At 35.2% G+C, this 26,351-nt stretch overlaps 2 protein-coding genes across 2 annotated transcripts in view; one reads left to right on the forward strand and one right to left on the reverse strand.

The window, feature by feature from the left end:
• Positions 1-1,595, forward strand: part of LOC125032675 (transcriptional regulator ATRX-like) — a 26,281-nt gene extending 24,686 nt beyond the window's left edge. The window contains 1 exon segment of the mRNA XM_047623930.1: positions 1-1,595. This exon segment is cut by the window's left edge and continues 1,059 nt beyond it. The gene's annotated coding sequence lies outside the window, so the exon portion shown is untranslated.
• Positions 1,596-11,488: 9,893 nt separating this feature from the next.
• Positions 11,489-26,264, reverse strand: LOC125032752 (V-type proton ATPase subunit S1-like). Its single transcript, XM_047624065.1, has 10 exons — positions 26,128-26,264; positions 19,831-19,948; positions 19,236-19,376; positions 18,088-18,217; positions 17,421-17,503; positions 16,998-17,152; positions 16,676-16,792; positions 13,764-13,845; positions 13,400-13,519; positions 11,489-12,923 (listed from the first exon to the last, which is right to left on the reverse strand). The coding sequence occupies exons 1-10, from the start codon at positions 26,220-26,222 to the stop codon at positions 12,714-12,716; spliced, it is 1,251 nt and encodes a 416-aa protein (XP_047480021.1). The 5' UTR covers positions 26,223-26,264; the 3' UTR covers positions 11,489-12,713.
• Between the last annotated feature and the right edge of the window lie 87 nt (positions 26,265-26,351).

The following is a 26,351-nucleotide window of genomic DNA, read 5'->3' on the forward strand; positions in this document are numbered from 1 at the left end:
GAAAAAGAGAGACTGGAGGAGGGAAAGTGGAAAAGGGAGTTGGAAAGAGAGGAGAGAAAAGTGAGAGGAGGGGTAAAAAAAATTATAACAAAAGACTGAAGAAAGAGCCTAAACAAAGTATATAAAAGGCATTTACATAAAGTAAAGGAAACACCAATGATATTTTACAGAAATCAAGTGGAAAAGGAAGAAGGTTATGAATAATATTGAAACAAGTGATTATGTGAGAACAGATGATATTGAAGTTATTGATGGTTTCTGATCCTGCATGGAAGTAACATCGTTTGGTAGTGAAGCACCAGATGTGGGAGATTTCTCTCTTGAAAATGTGAAATATCTTTGGCTTTAGGAACATGTGCCTGATATAACTAAGGTTATTTTTTGGTTAGATTAAATCAGGGTAAGTCTTTTTGTTGTTGTTTGAATGGTCATGTTAGTGTCCATAGAAATATTTCCCTGGGAAAATTCCTCGTTAACAGAGCATTCAAGCTTATTTATATTATCAAACTAATAGCTTGAATACATTTTCTTTTAACATATTTCTCTAATAGCATTTATTAAGATGATGAGTCCTCATGACTGGAAGAAAATGGCAGAAATGAGGATTATTAGTAACTTAAGTTAGTCACACTGTCATGTTATCAAGTACACAGAGTAGAAATATGTTCTGATTTTACAAAACACCATTTGGTTTTCATATTAGAAAGTTTTTGATTGCTTGACCACAGCTATGTAGAAGACATGGGTGATGTTTCTATAAAAGCATAAATTATCTGATAACTTGGAACAAACAAAATCACAGTATGTAAACTTAATGAACATAACTTCAAGCAAGAAGATGATATATTAAAGAAGGTAACCAATGTAGAAACATTAGAATTTTGTTTTTTTCCGTAAACTGATCTCCTTTCATTTCTGTTTGTTATAAGAATATGACATTGTTATTATGCTGTTGAACAGGAATAATGAATATCATTAAATCCTAAACATGAGTAGCATAATTATATCAAATAGTTAGATGGCACCTTAATTATGCTGTTTTACAGTACATTATTTTTAGATGGTTATGAATGCTTTAGAAAAGTTCATCAAAGGGCATTGAGTATGGAATGGTAATTGATTGTTTTTTATAGGGGTGGGGGGGAAATTGCCCATTCTTTGATATTTTTATCTGTATGGTTGATATGGTGCTGACTCACAGTTTCCCTTAATCTGGTATCCCCTCCAAGTATTTCAGGTTTTGGAAATATGAAACATGCTGTATTAAGGTTCTAATGCATGTTTAATGAATTATAAAACATCACAAGTGTTGGAAAATTCAAGTATTATTTTGTGATGATGAATGTAAGGCGTGGTTTGAGCACTTAATGGAGTAATATTTAAGTGTCGGTTGAATGCTACTTATACGGGATACCAAATCATAGCTATTACTACATGATACATTAACAATGGTACAAACAGGATGTACATTCTTTCATTCTTATTATTTTTCTATTTGAATAGTACACATTTAGCTATATTGGTTCCCTAGCTCTAGTCAAACTACTGTGCTTCTTTGTGAATTATTTCAACAGCAATAAAATGTAAAATCTCCATTCTGTGGAAAAAAAAATCTCATTTGATAACCTTCAGTTTCCTTCATGATAAGACTAATTTTAGGGTACTCACTGTATCTCCAGATCTTGAAAGCATCACTTTAATTCATATGAGTTAAAAAAAAAAAAAAAAAAAAAAAAAACTGCAACCAAAATGAGGATACCTTGAATTGTAGATTAGCTATTATACCACTAAATAGTTTTCAGAATGAAAGAAAAGGTAATTCTGGTATATTATATTGCATTGAACTGCAAGAAAACAGTATTTACCTACTTTTTACAACTGCCACTGCTTTTCAGAGAACTAACCAAACTGATTGTGGAAGTGACTGCCCTCTGATACCATATTTCCCTGTTTGGGGGTAAGCTATGTGAGGCCCCATACCCCAGATCCTAATAAGGTGCTCAGTTAGACTCTATGATTTTAGTCCTTTAAGGCCATGTTAGATCATTACTTGCATATGGGTTATTTTGCACTTACTTGGTTATTGGATTTTTTTTTTTTTTTTTTTTTTTTTTTTTATTATATAGCCTGATTTTCATCATAAATATGACAGGCCCTTCAACAACCCCCAGTTGGAGGTGGTACTTTAATGTGTATCAGTCAAACCAATTCCATTGAAAATTAACATTTTATTTGCTCTTGTATGTGTAGAATAAGCAACAACTTCCATGGAAAGTAGTACCTATTTTATTATCTAAGTAAATAACACCATTAACCATTTTTGGGATGTCTGTCATGTAAAATATTTTGAACAGATTTTTTTCACATGTAAAGTAATTTCAACCATTTCATAATATACTTAAAAGAAATATAAATGTAGAGTTGTAGGTGTGATAAACATATGATAAAATATAACTATAATTCTGCATAAAGTTTCGGTTTCTTGGAAAACTTGGATATAGCGAAGCACCCTCTTTTCCATCCCCAAATGGCACCCCTGCTAGAAAAGAGACCTTTCAAAGATTATACCTTTCCCTAGTTGGGCTACAATGATGAACACCTTTTATAGTAGTCCAGCCTTTGGTAGTAGAAGTACCTCTTGTCAATGAGCATGACACACATGAGACACATTTGTCCTGCACTACAGGATAGTATGTTATTGAAAAGGGGTAGAGGAGAGAGCAAATGGAAAACAGCAGTGATTAGTAAAAGAGGAAGGGGTTAAGGGCATAGGATGATTAGATCAAATGAGAGTATCTATGAGTCTGAGGATGGGAGAGGAACACTGTATGAGTTAACTGCAAAAGAGCCATTATGAAACAATCAACGGGTGATGGTTAGAAAAGGGTGTTGGAGAAGTAGAAGTAGAAGAGTTCTGACATTGATGGGGAAGGGGTTGACATGGTCGGACAGGGCAGGACATGAGGACAATGAGGATGAAAAGTAGTAATACAGTGAATAGTGGGTAAAAAATAAAGAGGACTATGCAGTAGGAGATGGAGGATGCTGTGAGAGGAAGGGGTTTAGTCTGTTCAAAGGAGAGGCAGGGGGTTGGGAAACCAGAGTCAGATTTAGATAGGCTAGTTCAGTGGTTTCTAATCTTTTTTATTCTGTGGCCCCTGACCATATACTGTATAATAATCTCCATGGCCGTGTTCAGTGTCTGTCATCCTTTCTGATTTAGTTATTACTAGTTATGAATAGTGCAACGGTGCCAATAGTTATTGGAGAAAAACACAATATAGAAAAATTCCATTTTAATGATATGTGAGATAGATGAACTGTATTCATGTACAAATGCAGAAAAGGTATGGATGAGAATGAAATGCTGCAGAGGGATAACGATGGATATAATCGGCAGACATTCAACTTGGCTTCATTACGTAGATGATGTCCTCGTCATTGTCCCCAGAAAGTCGTGCTTACAATACACACCAACGCAGCTTTACTCCATCCACAAGAAAATCCAGTTCACTATTGAGGAAGAAGAGGATCAGAAATTTCCTTTCCTGAACACTGATCCATTGGGGTAACAATGGCCTACATTTCTCAGTATACAGAAAGCCTACAAATAAAGATGATTATATCCATTACTACTACACCTACAGCCACAAAACAAAATCTAGTGTTGTAATTGGCTTCTTCCTTATAGCACTGAGGATCTGCAGCCCTGGATTTCTTGAGGATGATATTGCCTATATAATCAATTCTTTCATGAAACATCCCCCCCCAATCCTTTGCCCGTTGTTGTTGTGGGGGGGCTTAGGAGATGAAGACTGAGACCCAGTGATGGGGAACTCCTCAACCTTGGGACTCAGCCATCGACTCAACTAATTTTGCATAGTCTTTTTTTCCCACTCATACTTTTCGTTTCAGTTTCTTCATCAATCCCTTCTACTATCCACCTCCTAAGGAGTGAGAGCCGTGCTGAAAGGATGAAAGGCTGACTTTATGTCAGTCCTGAACGGCCTGAGGGAACCATGGGCACGGTATTCCCCTGCCATACCTGGCCCTTACCCCTCAAGGGGACCCTGAGGGGTGGACTTTTTTTTTTTCCCCCAACATACTCCAGGCTTATCATGGCCGATAATGAAGACATAACCCCAATCTTAGGGGCAATGAGGCTTGCCCCTTTATCAAATAGCCCCAATCCCAGCTCTCCTTTGACCACGGCTCCGAACACTGCAACAACTCCCCAATCATCAATGCATACTAGTACAGTATCAACCCTAATCAACAACCAACCCCCAAGAGACATTTCTACTCTCCCAACATGCTCAACTTCAACACCTTTACTCCCACAACCTTCTTCACCACCATCCCATCTCCCCTTATTACTACCTTACAACCTTAGTGCCCACCTCCCCGTAACACTACCCCCCTCAACACTACTCCCTCCTCCACACGTCCCCGCACTTCTACTACCCCCACCTCTACAAGAATCCTAAATACTCTATTTAGCCCAGCCAAATGGGACTGATTTTTCGTGATCCCTCCCACAGCTCCCTACTCTCAAAACACCCTCCTCTTCCAACAATGCCTCCAAAAACAGGTAGGCAAAGTCTCTTTCCGTAGCCGACGCGACCACTCCCGTCTCGTCACAGTAACAACTGAAAACGAAGCTATAGCATTAACAAAACTAACTGATCTATGTGGTAATCCCATCCCTACAGAACCTCATCCAACCCTCAATACTTGCACTGGAACTGTCTCTATCTCCCCCAACAGATTGCCCAATCCATGACAAAGAATGGTCAGATTGTGGAGAGGACTTACTCGCTTGTCTCACAGACTATGATGCAACATATGTACAATGCTACTCCATTCCTCCTAGAGGAAATCGTAAGAAATCCATCAACATTGCCAAAATTACTTTCCGTAGACATGACCTACCCTTAAATGTTTACATAGGTGGGGAATCCCTACCTGTCCGACCATACCAACCTCCTCCTCGTCAGTGCCAAAATTGTTGGCATTTAGGACATCCTGCCAAACATTTCCGTTCCACAGCCAGATGCCCGCTTTGTGCCCAACCTGGCCATACTCGATCAAATTGCTCTGCACAATCACGCACATGTGCAAACTGTGGCGGCCCCCATAATGTAGTTTATAGAGGCTGCCCCACCTACAAATTTGAGTCTGAGGTAGCAACTCTCAGATTCAGACTTGGACTCACTCTACGTGAAGCCAGACAGGAAGCACGTCGACAAGGCTTTTCTCTTACCCCCTACTCCAGTAATGTCGCTCACTCTGCCAATCCCCCTACCTCCCAAGCTCCTACACCCTCTCCTAAACCCAATCCCCCTCCATCTAACTTCCCCTCTTCTACCTCCTACCTTCCCCAGTCAAATTCTTTTGCCATCCTAAACCCAGACACTCCAATCTCTACCCAATCAAATTCTTTTGCTATCCTAAATCCAGACACCCCAATCTCTACTACAGCTCCAACACCTTCCCCTCTCCCTCCCCGCACTACCCGCAGCAGACAGAATAAACGTTCCACCCCCTCTTCCCCTACCTCACAATCACCTCCACCTTCCTTTGCCCCTATTTTTCTGACACCAGACTTCTCTCCTCCCCCCCCCTCCCCTCACAAGAAAACCTTTATCTCACAAAACTCCCCAACCAACTCCACTACAGAAACTCTTGAAGATATCCAGAACTACATAATCGAGTCCCAAACTAGTACTCATCCATCTTCAAATTCTACAACTCTCGCTCCCTCCACACTTGAAGTGACTGCCGATATCCATCCTCCTACTCATATTTTCCCTACACCCAATCCTCCTACCCCATCCCAACAAAACCCATTCCCCCTGACTCCAGCCCTACCTATATTAACCCTCCCACTATCCCCTCTATCCCTTCCACTCCCTCCTGGATACACACGTGAAACCCTCATGTCACAAGTACCCTCTTCCCCAGACCCTCTACCTCCCGACACCCCTCCTGATACAACACCACCTCCCCAACCTCATTCTTTATCGCACCCTCTAGCACATTCCCCTTCAAATTCTCCAACACGCACTGCAATCTTTGCCAGTAAATCAACGAAAGTATAACTATCCTTCATTGGAACATTCGCGATTCCGAATGTTCCTCTTTCAGTCCCACATATTATATTGTCATGCCCACGTCCTCCCTACATAGACATCCCAACTTATCAGACATCCTTACAGAATCTCACACTTTCTGCTTTGACAACCTGATTTCCTTCCTCAAACGCATATATATCCTTCACTTTATCTAACCCCTTTACATTACCTCATCCGACCCTAACCCATTCACTCACCAATTCCTTAACCCAGCTTTAACAACTAATCACTAACCCAACCATCCTTCACAAACATTAACTATAGTGCTATATGACCTTAGATGTCTAGCACATTTATTTTGCTTTTAACCATTAACCATTAACCATTAACCATTAACCATTAACCATTAACCATTAACCATTAACCATTAACCATTAACCATTAACCATTAACCATTTCATGAAACATAAATATCCTAAAGGGTTCCTACTAAACCTCAGAAAGTAGGCAGAGAAAATACTCGCAAGATCAGACCCTGCACCCTCTTCTAATAATTTTCTCATTACCGCCATGTAACATTTCCCAGGCGATCAGCACATATTTCATCAATAGAGTAAGAATCATCAGCACATCCGGGATAGGGATACAAGACGTAATACGAGACAGAAAGCATCCCGAAAGCAACCCTAACAGTGCTGTATATCGCATACCATGTAGCAGATGTGGTACAGCATACTTAGGTGAAACAGGCCAAGATTTCAACACCTGGATCAGCGAACATTGAGCTGACGTCCGTCACCATTGGATTTCCAACGGCATGGTGGTACATGTAAATGAAAACCATAGTTGTAGAAGTAGAAGATCCAGAGAATGAAATAAGGGAATAGGAGAAGGTGATGAAGCATTGGGAAGAATGTCAGGAGGGGAGGAATCTGGAGAAGGACATTGTTGTAACATAAGGGAGGCACATGAGCATCTAAGTGGGAGTGGTAAGGATAATAGGGAAGGATTGGGAATGGTGATGCACATGGAGGAGGAGAGAATGGATGTTTTTTTTTTTTTTTTTTTTTTTTTTTTTTTTTTTTTTTTTTTTTTTTTTTTTTTTTTTTTTTTTTTTTTTTTTTGGTGAGTGGGAGGAAGGGGTAGGGGGAACTTGAGGGGGAGGAGGATGGATACCAGCAAATACTTTGAATGTAGAGTGAATAGACTAAAGGGATTAGAGGGTGGATGAAAGAGCAGATCATTCGCTTGAGTCATGTTTAGAAACTTTTGGATGCCTTCAAGAGCTTCTGGAGGGGAGTTGGGTGGAGAGGTCTGAGAAACAAAGATTTTCATATGAGGAGGAGAAGAGGGGATAGATGTCCACAGATGGGTGTAGGAGAGGATGTGGTAGGGGAAGATGTGTTAGGGGAAGATGGAGTGGAATGTTCAGATTATCTGGTGCAACAGGTAAAGTGAGAAGAGGAGCAGGCACCGGGGAAGTGGTAGTGATTGGAGTATTTGGATTTAGACCAGAAAAGGAATTTGACTAGGGGAGAGAGGGAGTATAGGTAGGATGATTCGGGTAGAGGGAAGAGATACTGGGGGATATGCTGAGACTTCTTGAAAAGATTGGAAGGGAGCGGAGCAAGGTACAGTTTTGGAATAGGTAGAAAGAGAAAAAAAAAATGTCAGTGTGTTTCTTATCTGGCCTCACGTAGAGTGAGGCCTAGTTTGAATATGAGAACTGCTACCTTAGATTCGAGCTTGTAGGCAGGGCAGCTTATATAAAATACATGATGGAGCCATCACAATTGGTACACTTGTGTGACAGAGCAGGACAATATGAACGGTCATGACCAGGTTGAACACACACAGGCCAGCAAGCTGTGGAGGGATGGTGTTTGGCTGAGTGGCCAAAACGCTAAAATTTCTAACATTGACGGGGAAGAGGTCAATATGGCAGGACACTCCACTAATATAAACTTCACGGGAAAGGTCATCTTGGCAATATTGGTGTAGGACTTACTTTGGCCTCTGGGAGGAATGATGTAATGCTGTACTGCCACTTCATTATAGTTGACGAGGCATGCAAGTCGTTTTGACAGTCTGACCAGTCCTTATCGTATCAGGACAATCAGTCGGAGAGACCGAAACAATTCCAGTACAAGTATTAGGGGAGGAGTGAGGTTGGGCAGGAACAGGTTTGCCAGTGGGGTCAGTCAGGGTAGATGGTGCACAAGCTTAGGACTTGGATGTAATTGTGACAAGGCATAAGTGGCGCAACTATAAATAAAAACCTTCTTGTTTTTGGAGATATTGTTGGAGAAGAAGGGTATTTTATTGTCAAAGCAGGGAGCTGCAGGGGGGGCATCACAAAGAATTGATCCCACTTGGCTGGGCCAAAAAGGGTACTCAAAAGGTTTGCAGGGGTGGAAGCAACAGGAGGACGTTGGGAGGAAGAGGGGGTGGTATGGAAAGAGGTAATACGGTTGAGAGGAGGACAATAAAGATGAAGAGTAATAATAAGGGGGATAGACAATGAAGAAGACTGTGCAGTAGAAGATAGAGTTGACCGCAAACATCGAGGAGGGGGTATTTGTATCAGTGGTCAGAGCCGTGGTCAAAGGAGAGGCAGGAAACCAATGAAATCAGATTTAGATAGGCTAGTTGATGCCTTAGTGCCCTTAATAAGGGTACAAACTTCATTGTTAGCCATGAAATAAATTGGGAGAGGAAACGGTCTCCCCCTTAGGGTACCCGCAAGGGGTAAGGGCTAGTTGATTAACAAAGGGAATATTGCGCTCATGGCCGTTCATGTCTGACACAAAGTCAGCCTCTCATCTTTTCAGCACAGCTCTTACACCTTAGGAAGAGGACAGAAGGGGATGATGAAGAAGAGAAGGAAATGGTTAATGGTTAATGGTTAAAGGCAAAATAAATGTGCTAGACATCTAAGGTCATGTAGCACTATAGTTAATGTTAGTGAAGGGTGTTTGGGTTAGTGATTAGTTGTTAAAGCTGGGTTAAAGGATTGGTAAGTGAATGGGTTAGGTTCGGATGAGGTAATGTAAAGGATTAGATCAAGTGAAGGATACATATGCGTTTGAGGAAGGAAAACAGGTTGTCAAAGCAGAAAGTGTGAGATTCTGTAAGGATGTCTGATAAGTTGGGATGTCTATGTAGGGAGGATAGGTGGGAGAAAGTAGAGGTACGGGCTGCTTCAAAACGTGGGCATGACAATAGAATATGTGGGACTGAAAGAAGAACATTACATAAGGGACATAGGGGTGGATCGGATTGTGACATTACATAGGAGTGTGTTAGACGGGTGTGGCCAATGCGTAAGCGGGCGAGGGCCGTCTCCCAACGTCTGTTCCGATGGAATGGAGCTGACCAGGAGGAGATTGACAGTTTTACAGTATGTAATTTATTAGTGTGTAGACTTGACCAAAAAGATTGCCATCGATTATACAAGAAGGTCTTAAAGTGTGGGTAATAATCCGTGGCTGGAATATGTGAGAAACGTGGTTGGTTTGATGTGGACATAGCAACGTAGCGTGCTAGAGTATCTGCTTGTTCATTGCCGGGGATTCCAACATGGCTGGGTACCCAGCAAAAAGAGAAGGAAAAGGAAAGGGGGAGAAGAATAGACCATGGAAAATTAGTTGAGGCAAGGTTTGAGGTCCTAGTTAGGGGCGATCTACTACATTGAGCCCGTCTCCATCTCCTAAGACTTTGATAACACTTCATATAGGAAAATATGAAATTTCTTAGATTGTGAGACATTATTTCAAGCATTGACGTTAATGTCAATAGTTAGAAGAGTTTAGTTGATTGCAGCATTTTTAAAGTTGAAACCTTGAAATGTTTCTTTACTGAACATATTCTGACGCGTCAACATCAAAGGTCATTAGCGGGGTATTCAAAATATAGTGATAGCGTGAGGCTTGGGGGCAAAGTTCCCACGGAAGGAAATGCTACTAGACATCAAAAGTATGGTAAAGTAACAGGTTGAACAGTACTAGAGGGTAGTAGGGTAGTGAAAAAAGGGTTGAGATGGGAGCTGATGGGTGGACTATAAGGTAAAGGGTGTTAGAAGGCGAGGAAGTGAAGGGAGTAGGGAGGATTATGATAAAGTATAATAGCGAAAACTGCAAAAATAGTTTAACGATTTGGATATGTGGACAGAAGAAGGGGATGAAGAAGAGAAGGAAAAGGAAGGAAGGAGAAGAAAATACCCAGCAAAATTAGTTGAGACGAGGGCTGAGGTCCAAGGCAGGGGTGATCCCCTACATTGGGCCTCAGTCAAGGCCTCCAAAGCCCCCACCCCCCACCCCCCCACCCCCCCGGCAACGCCAAGCAAGGGATTGGAGGGGAACCTAGAAATATACTTATTTTCATCATATATATAACTTCTTGGATCCTTTTTTGGTTAAGTGAAAAAACATATACCGTTATAAATACCAAGTTATCTTTGCATCTTACAAAGTAAAGTTCTCTCCGAGAAGGGCTGCCAAAAGGGACAAAGGCTAAATATTCCTATTAGGCATAACCCACCCCAATCCCTTGATCGTTGTTGTTGTTGTGAGTGTGTGTGTGTGTGTGTGGGGGGGGGGGGGGGGGGCTTAGGAGATGGGGACTGAGGCCTAATGTAGGGGATCTTACCTACCTTGGTCTTCAGCCCTCGCCTCAGCTAATTTTGCAGGGTCTTTTCTTCTCCCTTTCATCCCCTTGTTCTGTCCACTTTATCCTAATTCTTGAACTCATTTTTTGCCCTTTTCTTCACAACATTTATCATAATGCTCCCTACTCCCTTATCTCCTTCCCCCTATGCTATGCCCCGTTAACTCCTTGTCAATACCTGCTTCATTACCATACTGCCGTTCCTGTAACTTTACCATAATCATTAACTCATTCCTAACCCTTTTCGCAACTGTACTTTACCATTGCGCCATATGACCTTTGAGATCATATAGCACTTCCTTACCTGGGGGGTTCACACTATCACTATATTTTGAATATATGCCGCTGACTTCAGGTGTTGATGCGACAAATTTTTCAGTAAAAAAAAAAGAAATAGACATATTTACTGTGATGTGTACCTCCAGGATGCTTCCAAATATATATTTATAATCATTATGACTAGAAAGAAAAATGGCTTCTTTAAAGTAAAGTCTTTATTGCAATAGATGAGGTTAGCAACCAATACTGTGAAGCAGTAATTCAGAAACATTAAGTGTGCAAAATATAAAAATAACAGGCCACATTTAATCACTGCTGTAACATGAAGGTTCTATAACTCGCTCTCTTTTTCTTACTATACTATATTTTCCACTTATTATACATCCTCGTGAATATTTTTTACATTTACTTTACGAAATTTATTTCCTTACTTCTTTTCTAATCTGGGGGTAAAAAAAAAAAAAAAAACATTATCCATAACACCTTTAATTTAAAACACAACTGTACAGTACATATAATACACAGTATAACACAAGACAGACAAGCTAAATAATTGTGCACATTATAACAGTCAAGATTGTATGGAATGTAGTGCATATTAATACTTTGTTTCCTCATATTTATTTTCTTTACACATTCTCTTAGTATAACTTACATTTCTTAAGGAAAAAATGAAATCTTGGGACTATATATACACACTATAATTTGAATATTTACATAATCATATACTACCAGCCACACAAAGGAGAGGAGTATCATGTTCATAATCTTTTGGATTACTACTTGCAGAATCACACTATGAATTTAATTTCATCGAGCAAAGCATGATATGGAAAATATTTCTTAAAATTTCATAATTGCTTTTTATTTTATTAAAGATATTCAACCAAAATAGTAAAGCTACACTTACAACCTGATAATCCTATCAAGTGCAATCTTTCCTTTCTCTGTTTAACACCTATCTTTGTGCATATGTAATTAGCTTCATATAACTTATGACACCTAGAAATTTATGTTTATAAAAAACAGTTCTTGAAAACAGATATTCTTCAGAGAATAACTTTATAAATTAATATTATTATATTGATATCAATCCTTTGATAACCAGCTCTACATTACCAAGCTTAGAAAAAAATAAAAATTTGCTATGTTTACTCTTTGAATATTTTTATATAATTCACTATCCTCATTATGTTTTTGAAATGGTAAACACACCCACAAACATTCACATCCATTTCCCCTACATGCAAATATGGAATTTCATATCTAAGGTTAAGTCACTAAATCACTATATCATTTAGTCATGATCAATTCTATTCTACAAGAACTGGCTGGTTGAACCATACAAGCAAGATTTGTTTTTTTGATGAAATAATTATGCATAAATACTTTTAAATCTATACCTTATTCTCAAGTAAAAGATATAAACCCACTCATCTGCACTTACCATACATAGCCTTTAACTAAACAAATGTACAAACTAAAATATGCAATAAACTGTTTAGCTTGATATTAGAAAATGGTTTGGTAAATCTGAATGATTCCTTGCCAGCCCTTGTATATTCATTACATTATTTATTCATGAAACACCTAGCTCAAACAACGACTGAAGTTTACTTTTTCCAAATGTATAGGGGACTACATTATTCTGGCAGCGAAAAAGAGCATATAAGTATCATCCCTTATATACTGAATTTAATCAGCTGTAGCAACCATGATGGGTTTTCCCTTGGGATCATCAAAGCGGTCCATGGTTTTGATGTCGCCCAGCATGTACAATCCAGAGAACAGGATGAACAGCAGGAGCAGTGTCACTAACAAAGCACACCAGATGGGTACAGTAAAGAACCCAACACAGTCCCAAGACCCACTGAACCTTGTCGGATTTGAGCTGAAAGGCTGAACCTGAAAAGATATGATACATTTTAAAGTTGATTTTGAAAATTGCTAAGTTCCTAAATAATGACTAGCTTTCATTTTACTGTAAATTGTACTAGAATCAGCTATGTGATAAATACAAAAGTAGGTATTCTCTTGAGGGGAAAAAAAACTAGAGAGGCCATAAGTTGTAAGTATAAGTATAAGTTGAGTGTTACATTGAGAAAACGATCTTTAGCTGAAAAGCTGGGCTTTTATATAATGAAGGGTTAATATGAATGACACAGTCAAAAGCCTTGTCAGTAGGTCTAACTGTATCAATTTTATTGCAACATTTTTGACATTTCCAGTATAGAAATGGGTACAGTTAGAACATGAAATTCCCAAGCCCTTACAAAACCTATCTTGTAAATCAAAAAAGAAATCAATGTTTTCTTCACATGCATCCAGACATTTTGTTTCATCTTTTTTAAATGCAATATATTTTTTCAGATCACACATACCTGAAAGCCATCAAGAACCATCACGATTGACTTGCTAGTGTCGTTGTTCTTTAAATATGTCTTCTCGCTGCATGAATATGACATTCCTATAGGAATGCCGCTAATATCATTATTCATCAGCTGTTGATAACAAGATAAAAGATGAAAGTAATTATATTAGATGATAATATTACCATTGTATATAAATCACAATACATCATCAACATATCCAAAAGTCACTTTTTATCATCACATATATTATTCAAGATTTTATATATAGTGGAACTCAATGAATGATTTCCACCATCTACAGAACAATACTTCCTAAATTTGCCAAATGGGCAGGAACAACTAGCTAGCTAGAGAGGTAGTCCTAGACACTGACCATAAAGAATTCTTGCTGATTATTAATCAGGGTCTTCACACCTTCCAGCATCCATTCATTGTTGAGGTTCTTGAAGTTGAACCTGTAAACAAGGCAGAAGATACATAATTAAATGAAAACTACTTTTTCTACTGTGTTAGGAATATTAATGGCTATAATAGTAACAGTAAAAAAAAAAAAAAAAAAAAAAAAAAAAAAAAAAAAGTACCTAAATATGCTTTGCTAAAAGTAACCCAAAGCAGCCAAAATTAACATATGTAGGCCTAATAATCTACACAATATCTGGGAAGAGTAATTTCCTCAAAGCAGAGAAAAAGAAAATCTGAAGATACAATACAAAGGTATGCCATGCCTTGAAAAAGTGTCAATTGAAGTAGGACAGAGATAATAACATTTTCAGGGGGAAAATCTCTTCCCCCCTCTCTTTTTAGCTGTCTCACATACTTATTCAGACACACAGTCACTTTGTTTGTGTGTGTGTGTGTGTGTGTGTGTGTGTGTGTGTGTGTGTGTGTGTGTGTGTGTGTGTGTGTGTGTGTGTGTGTGTGTGTGTGTGTGTGTGTCGCTCTCTCGGGTGTGAACTCGCGTGTGAACTCATTTACACACAAACTCGTTTACACACAAACTCGTTTACACACAAACTCATTTACACACACACACACACACACACACAAACTCGTTTACACACACACACACACACACACACACACACACACACACACACACACACACACACACACACACACACACACACACACACACACACACACACACACACACACACACACACACACACACACACACACTCGTTTATACACACACACACACTCGTTTACACACACACACACACACACACACTCGTTTATACACACACACACACTCGTTTACACACACACACACACACACACACACACTACACACACACACACACACACACACACACACACACACACACACACACACACACACACACACAAACTCGTTTACACACACACGCACACACACACACAAACTCGTTTACACACACACACAAACTCGTTTACACACACACACACACACACACACACACACACACACACACACACACACACACACACACACACACACACACACACACACACACACACACACACACACACACACACACACACACACACACACACACACACACACACACACACACACGTAACACACACACACAACACGTACACACACACACACACACACACACACACACACACAAACACACAAACACACACACAAACACACATACACACACACACACACACACACACACACACACACACACACACACAAATACAAACTCGTTAACAAACACACACACACACGCACACAAACACACACTCACACAAACACACACGCACACAAACACACAAACACACACGCGCCACCACTACCACCACACACACACACACACACACACACACACACACACACATATATATATAAAAGCCACTTAGAAGCACAGACTACCATACACAAGCACATACATCTATAAATATATATATACATCTATAAATATATATATATATATATATACATATATATATATATATATATATATATATATATATATATATATATATATATATATATATATATATATATATATATATATATATGCCGCTATGGTCCAGTGGTTAGAGCACCTGAGTTCAATACACATATCTATGAATATATATAGACAGGTATATACATATATAAATACATACATATATATATACATATATAAATACATACATATATATACATACATACACATACATACATAAGTACACACAGCCACAAACATGCACACATAGCCACACATAAGCAAACACTACTACATGTGAACCACACACTGCTACTCCAGCACACACTGCCACTCCAGCACACACTGCCACTCCAGCACACACTGCCACTCCAGCACACACTGCCACTCCAGCACACACTGCCACTCCAGCACACACTGCCACTCCAGCGCACACACACACACACACACACACTCGTTTACACACACACACACACACACACTCGTTTACACACACACACACACACACACTCGTTTACACACACACACACACACACTCGTTTACACACACACACACACACACACTCGTTTACACACACACACACACACACACACACACACACACACACACACACACACACACACACACTCGTTTATACACACTGCCACTCCAGCACACACTGCCACTCCAGCACACACTGCCACTCCAGCACACACTGCCACTCCAGCACACACTGCCACTCCAGCACACACTGCCACTCCAGCACACACTGCCACTCCAGCACACACTGCCACTCCAGCACACACTGCCACTCCAGCACACACTGCCACTCCAGCACACACTGCCACTCCAGCACACACTGCCACTCCAGCACACACTGCCACTCCAGCACACACTGCCACTCCAGCACACACTGCCACTCCAGCACACACTGCCACTCCAGCACACACTGCCACTCCAGCACACACTGCCACTCCAGCACACACTGCCACTCCAGCACACACTGCCACTCCAGCACACACTGCCACTCCAGCACACACTGCCACTCCAGCACACACTGCCACTCCAGCACACACTGCCACTCCAGCACACACTGCCACTCCAGCACACACTGCCACTCCAGCACACACTGCCACTCCAGCACACACTGCCACTCCAGCACACACAAGCAAACACTGCCACATATGAGCTACACAAAAACACACACTATACACAGCCACACACAAACATACACTGCCACACACACTCATGAGCTACACACAAGCATATACCACCACACAAGCACACACAGACACACACGAGCACACACTACCACACATATGCAAAATAACATATATTAAATGAAAACAAAAAAAATCAAGGATAGTTGACCATACTCACTGGATATTAAACTTTCCATACTCAACAGTGTTATACTTCATCAAAAGTTTTGCTGCTTCTGGACGACATTCTCCAGAGTCGCTCAACCAATCCGACTCAGATATGGTATAAGAATTTCTGAAATGATCAGGGTTATCATCACAATTAATTATACATAGATATCTTTGTGTCTATAATGAGCAGACAAGGGGATTGCTTATTGGATGACCTTATATAGTGTAAGTCATATAGAATCTGAACTTTCTATTCTGTGCTATAACTTGTACATCAATTAAATAGAGTCAGTCAAATGAGACAATCTCAAACTCAAGTATTCACTTACTCTAGAGTTTCATTTTTGTAAAAATTGAAGGTGATATTCTTGTAAAGGTAGAGCAATATACAGGAGTTGTTGTGGAAATTCCTCAGGCCCTTTTCAGGTACAGCCTGGAGCGAACGAGCAATTCGGACCCTTTGCTCAAACTCATCTTGTAATTTCTGTCAAAAACATTTTTCAGTTAGCTACACATATACATTATGGTAGCCATAAAAATTTTAAAAACAACAGCAACAATAACAAGACAAGTAAAATTCAGTCATCTAGCTGATAAGATGCATGAAATTCCCTACTTACACTTTCCTGTAAATCTTTTGGCTTCACACACACACACAAAAATAAAAAATAAAAAATAAAAATTACAAAGCCCTCTTCAACCTATGCACATCTCTAAACGTATCAACAGCAATAATATATATGAATACTTACGACTGATGGTGTACGTCCCGTAAATATGATGGTGAAATCCTCCATCTCTCCAATCTTGGAAATAACGCTCTCCATTACCTCATCTGCACAAAGATTTAATAAATTTCTTAATAATTAATGAAAACCAGACTCCTCATTATACATACAATCTAAACTGAATATATAAAAGTGTACATATATTACATACATACACATAACGTATCTATAGATATAAGGTATATATTTGTATTGTTTGTATATATACATATACATACATATATACACTCATAGACACATGTATACATGTGTATATGTATACATATATGTATACATATACACATGCATACATGTGTATATGTATACATATATGTATACACAAATACATATATGCATAAATATTTGTATGCATGTATACATGTATGTGTATACATGAAAAATATACATATAAGTATACATATGTATATACAAATATACATATGTATATATGCATATATACATATGTATAAATACATATATGTATACATATATACATATGTATAGGACCTACACATATATGCATACATATAACTACATACATACATCTACACATAAATATGTACATGTGTACATGTGTACATATGTATATACATATATACATACATGTAAATATATATACACAGTAATTTTATCAAAAGTCTTATTATTATACCAGCTTTCTGAATTGCATGGCTCCTGCTTGGATTTGTGAGTGTGGATGGCAGCTTTACAATAACCAGGTTCTTCTCTTGTTGCTTCAACTGCAATCCAGCTGTAGATGAACCAGGTTCCAGGACCACCACCTAGAACAAAAACATTTTTCACTCCTTAATCAAAAAGTATATTTGATATCATATCCGAAAATCTACATGTACTTGTTTGTTTCTCCTCCGTCTACTATAGCTTATTTGTTATGCTCTTAATCAGCATTTCTGATATGGATAGCATTAACATTTGATTTGAAGAATAATATTAATAAATATATACCTAAACAATATAGAGTTTGCTGCAAATATTAAATGACATTGAATATTCTTCATGTAGTAAATTAAACATGTCTTATGTACAAAAATGGGATTTTAAGAAAAAAAGCTTAGTGGTCCTATGGAAGTGTTCAGGTTTATAAAATCATGTGATAAAACACCATTTACGGAATATGTTTCTGACTAATACACATGCAGGTATCTGTTTCAAGTTTGGTATATAAGTAATGTATTGTATTGAAATATTTCACAGAAGAAATCAAGGACACTGCACAGAACACTTATTTGAATAAACTCCAACTGCTTCATACCCAAGTAACTTGCCTAAAAATTTATAGGTGAAAGTGAATATGAAATCAAAATAGTAGTACACATTTTCTTATGGAAAGGAAAATTCTAATGTTATCATAAATAAACAGCATTAATTTACTGAGAGACTTTATATACAAATATTCAGTATGCTTCTTTGACAAGAGGTTGTGATCTTCTACAAATTATACTAATTAGGAAAGTTCTGAGATGATCATTTTATGGTTGTGCTGAAAATTCTTCATTTTCAGACACTGAAAAATGTCTTCATTTCAAATTTTATATCTATCCACTGGGTACTTTATCAATATTGTCTGTATGGTCTATGAGAAACAGCAATATCATTAGAAAATTAGCCTCTAATTATTAATGGCATCTGGGGGTCTGTCTTTATTAAAGCTGCTTTATATAACTGACAGCTTTTTAATATAACCAATATTACACACACACACAAAAAAAACATATTTCCTTCCTCAGTTCAAAACAAAACTTTGAATATCTTCATCTATGCAACAAACATGAAACTTACATTATATCCTTGTGAGGGCAGGTCATGGGCAAGGTGTGTGGGATCCACTACATTGGGCAGATAAAGAGAATGGCTATTTTCCATCCACTGGTTCACATGGTGCAGTTTACCTGGACGACTTGAGAGGTCTTCAATACTCAGCTAGGAGAAAGAGATCAATAGCATATAAAATTTGCTTTGTTTCTTACATACATTTGTCAAACAAATATAAACACATCACAAAAGGCACTGGTAAATGTGTTCCTAACTTTAGCTTCATCAAAATACAAAATATATATATATATAAATTCAATATTAACTGTACTATTAACAACAATCAATCAAAAAACTATATGAAGAGATCAGATAACTTCCCCCCCCCCCAAAAAAAAAAGATAAAAAAAAGTTTCACCCTATTGATTACTTATGGCAAAAATACAGCCAGAGGGTTAATAATCTACAGAGGCCAGTAGATGAAAGAAGGGCAAGGCAAAGCTGGGAATGATACCTACCAGATTCAAAGCTGGGTCATTGGTGGTAGGTGTTACTACCCCAATAACCTATAATAATATTGGGGTATTTCCTACATATTAAACACGATTTCAAGGGAACTTACCGCATCTTGTTCAAAGAGTAGGATGTTATTTGGCTTAAAAGACTGCAGGTATTTTCCTTGAAATGTTCCATAGTCAATATACTGGAGAGCAGACACTGCAGGGAGACCACTCTGAGCCCTGGAAAAGAGATACACATAACAACTTATTCTCCAAATTGCATATATAAAATATCAGAAGTACAAACCTAATTTGGCCCTTCTGTGCATATTCAAAATCCAGTATGTGTACATATAATCAAACATAAATATAATGTATTTCACACACACACATAAATATATAACATAAATATATAATATAATTATATATAAATATACATATATATCATATATACATATACACACACAAATACATACATATACATATATAGATGCATATATATATATATATATATATATATATATATATATATATATATATATATAAACACACACATACATATGCATATATATACATACAGATGCATACATATACATACATATGCTTACATAATGCATATGTATGTATATATACACATATATATATGCATGTACATACATATATATGCATATACATACATATAGATGCATATATACACATATATATGTGCATATATACACATATATATGTGCATATATACAAATATATATGTGCATATATACACATAAATATTTGCATTTATATATACATATATACATATAAATACACATATATAAACAAATACAAATATATATACACACATATGTAACCTTTATATAAACATATATGTATATATAAATACATACATATACATATACACAAATGCATATATATATACCTTTACATGTATATATACATATATTTTATGTATATATATATACCTTTACATGTATATATACATAAACTTTATGTATATATATATGAATATACATATATACATATACATATATATATATACATATACATATATATACATATACATACATATATACATATATATGCATATATATATGCATACATATATATGCATACATACATATGCATGCATATATATGCATGCATACGTATGCATGCATATGTATGCATACATATGCATACATACATATGCATGCATACATATGCATACATACATATGCATAGATATACATATGCATACATACATATGCATAGATATACATACATGCATATGCATAGATATACATACATGCATATATATACATACACATACATACATACATATATACATACATATATACATACATACATATATACATACATACATATATACATACATACATATATACATACACATACATACATATATATACATACACATACATACATATATATACATATACATACATAATATATATACATATACATACATACATATATATACATATACATACATACATATATATACATATACATACATACATATATATACATATACATACATACATATATATACATATACATACATACATATATATACATATATATACACATATATATACATATATATCCACATATATACATATACATACATACATATATATACATATACACATATATATACATATACACATATATATACATATACATACATACATATATATACATATACACATATATATACATATACATACATACATATATAGACACATATATACATATACACATACATACACATATATACACATACATACATACATACATATATATACACATACATACATACATATATACATATACATACACATACATATATACATATATACGAAAACATTCATATATACATATATACATATATATACACATACATACATGCATATATATACAAAAACATACATATATACACACATACATACATATATACATATATATACACATACTTACATATATACATATACATACATACATATATACATATATACACACATACATATATACATATATATATACATACATACATATATACATATATATATACATACATACATATATACATATATATACACATACATACATATATACATATATATACACATACATACATATATACATATATATACACATACATACATATTAATTGATATATTACACATACATATTATGTATATACACATATACTATACATTTTATATATACAATATGTACTATACATATGTATATACACATAGTATATATATGTACATACATACATATGTATTATATACATAATTACAATAACATACATATTAATATATATACTATATTACATACATACATATGTATATATATACATACATACATACATACATGTGTTATATATACAACATACATACATACATGTGTATATATATAACATCATACATTACATACATGTGTATATATATCACACATACATACATCTACATGTGTATATATACTACATCATACATACATACATACTATGTTATATTAACATACATAATACATACATGTGTATATATATACACATACATACATACATAATGTGTATATATATACATACATACATACATGTGTATATATACAACATTCATACATACATGTGTATATATTACACATACATACATACATACATGTGTATATATATACACATACATACATACATACATGTGTATATATATACACATACATACATACATACATGTGTATATATACACATACATACATACATACATGTGTATATATACACATACATACATACATACATGTGTATATATATACACATACATACATACATACATGTGTATATATACACATACATACATACATACATGTGTATATATACACATACATACATACATACATGTGTATATATATACACATACATACATACATACATGTGTATATATACACATACATACATACATACATGTGTATATATATACACATACATACATACATACATGTGTATATATATACACATACATACATACATACATGTGTATATATATACACATACATACATACATACATGTGTATATATATACACATACATACATACATGTGTATATATATACACATACATACATACATGTGTATATATATACACATACATACATACATACATGTGTATATATATACATACATACATACATACATGTGTATATATATACACATACATACATACATGTGTATATATATACACATACATACATACACATATATATGTAACTATACACATACATACATACACATATATATGTAACTATACACATACATACATACACATATATATGTAACTATACACATACATACATACACATATATATGTAACTATACACATACATACATACACATATATATGTAACTATACACATACATACATACACATATATATGTAACTATACACATACATACATACACATATATATGTAACTATACACATACATACATACACATATATATGTAACTATACACATACATACATACACATATATATGTAACTATACACATACATACATACACATATATATGTAACTATACACATACATACATACACATATATATGTAACTATACACATACATACATACACATATATATGTAACTATACACATACATACATACACATATATATGTAACTATACACATACATACATACACATATATATGTAACTATACACATACATACATACACATATATATGTAACTATACACATACATACATACACATATATATGTAACTATACACATACATACATACACATATATATGTAACTATACACATACATACATACACATATATATGTAACTATACACATACATACATACACATATATATGTAACTATACACATACATACATACACATATATATGTAACTATACACATACATACATACACATATATATGTAACTATACACATACATACATACACATATATATGTAACTATACACATACATACATACACATATATATGTAACTATACACATACATACATACACATATATATGTAACTATACACATACATACATACACATATATATGTAACTATACACATACATACATACACATATATATGTAACTATACACATACATACATACACATATATATGTAACTATACACATACATACATACACATATATATGTAACTATACACATACATACATACACATATATATGTAACTATACACATACATACATACACATATATATGTAACTATACACATACATACATACACATATATATGTAACTATACACATACATACATACACATATATATGTAACTATACACATACATACATACACATATATATGTAACTATACACATACATACATACACATATATATGTAACTATACACATACATACATACACATATATATGTAACTATACACATACATACATACACATATATATGTAACTATACACATACATACATACACATATATATGTAACTATACACATACATACATACACATATATATGTAACTATACACATACATACATACACATATATATGTAACTATACACATACATACATACACATATATATGTAACTATACACATACATACATACACATATATATGTAACTATACACATACATACATACACATATATATGTAACTATACACATACATACATACACATATATATGTAACTATACACATACATACATACACATATATATGTAACTATACACATACATACATACACATATATATGTAACTATACACATACATACATACACATATATATGTAACTATACACATACATACATACACATATATATGTAACTATACACATACATACATACACATATATATGTAACTATACACATACATACATACACATATATATGTAACTATACACATACATACATACACATATATATGTAACTATACACATACATACATACACATATATATATAACTATACACATACATACATACACATATATATGTAACTATACACATACATACATACACATATATATGTAACTATACACATACATACATACACATATATATGTAACTATACACATACATACATACACATATATATGTAACTATACACATACATACATACACATATATATGTAACTATACACATACATATATACACATATATATGTAACTATACACATACATATATACACATATATATGTAACTATACACATACATATATACACATATATATGTAACTATACACATACATATATACACATATATATGTAACTATACACATACATATATACACATATATATGTAACTATACACATACATATATATATATATATATATATATATACACACACATATATATATGTAACTATACACATACATATGTATGTAGATATATATGTATGTACATATATAAATACTCATTTATACATATATACATATATATCTGTATATAAACATATCTACATACATATATACATCCTTGCTATGTTCTAAGTTGCATGGTTTGTTAAATGACAGCCAGTAAGTGAAAAAAGCAACTCAGTCTCCGAGCAACAAATTTTGGCACTTCTGTTTTAAAACTGTTATATAATCATATCTTCCCAGGCTTTTAATTTGAATCTCTTTGTTATTCTACATATAGTTCTTCCACTTCAGCAGATTAAATATTAGGTTACTAAAATTCCCTAATTCCCTATCCCTAAAGATGAATCATTTTACATCAGGACCACACCCGTCCGTCTGTGTCCCAACCCGAACAAAGGAATTAATGAACCCTATCCTAAATACGAAGACTTCCAGAAACCTCGCCATTTGAACCCAAAATTTCCTAACCCCATTGGCCTCGTCCCCCAGACCCCCGTGAGCTTCATTTCGGCTTAGCTGGTTTGGCTCTTAAGTATACTTGGACCCTAGTGTCTGAGATGAGGAAAAATTGCCAGGAGGGTCTATAAATTCTACCTCGCTAGGAAATGTATAACAGAAGTTTGTTGGCCTTTGCTGGAGTATCCTCGAAGCTTGGGGTTGCAGTTTCGGCAATATAGGTCACTGGCGGACACACTTGCTGTATTGGTACGATTTTTCAACAATTTGTTCTCAATTTCTCTTAACGTTCAAAATCGTAATTCTATTTAGTTTTTCTTACAGAAAAGTTAAAAATTTAGTTTGTAGAAATTGAAATACCAACGAATTTCTGGCTAAGCCTCATAGCAGTTAAGGGTCAGTTACACAGGAAATTTTACATCTAAAGTATTTAACATATACTTTTTAACTCACTAAATATGAGAAAAATATACTAATGTTCAGAATAAGAAAGCTTTCAGAACAAACTGTCACTGAAATGTAGACAGTCCAGGATTGAAGTATCATTATGTAAAAGGAAAGGTTCAAGATATATACACATACAGAATCGGTAGCAATACTCACTGCGTCGGGTTCCAAATGAGCACAGGCACTGTATCCTTAGCGAAAGTGCCACAAAATAGGGCAGAAAAAATGACCAACAACCCTGCCTTCTTCATCTTGTCGTAGCAGCCGATCACCCGATCATATGACTGTCAATAGTACAGCAAACCGCACGAAACTAATATAAACAAATAAAAATAATAATATTATAGGAATGTTATATATATCTTTTAAGCTTACATAAA

This window comes from Penaeus chinensis, chromosome 15, assembly GCF_019202785.1.
Source record: "Penaeus chinensis breed Huanghai No. 1 chromosome 15, ASM1920278v2, whole genome shotgun sequence".
Classification (NCBI taxonomy): domain Eukaryota; kingdom Metazoa; phylum Arthropoda; class Malacostraca; order Decapoda; family Penaeidae; genus Penaeus; species Penaeus chinensis.

Excerpts from the sequence above, each read along its gene's own strand:
- LOC125032752 (XM_047624065.1), bottom strand. The coding sequence starts at position 26,222 with ATGAAGAAGGCAGGGTTGTTGGTCATTTTTTCTGCCCTATTTTGTGGC. Across the intron at positions 19,949-26,127 it reads CTCATTTGGAACCCGACGCA|GGCTCAGAGTGGTCTCCCTG; the intron begins GTGAGTATTGCT and ends TCTCTTTTCCAG. Across the intron at positions 17,504-18,087 it reads CCATGCAATTCAGAAAGCTG|ATGAGGTAATGGAGAGCGTT; the intron begins GTATAATAATAA and ends ATCTTTGTGCAG.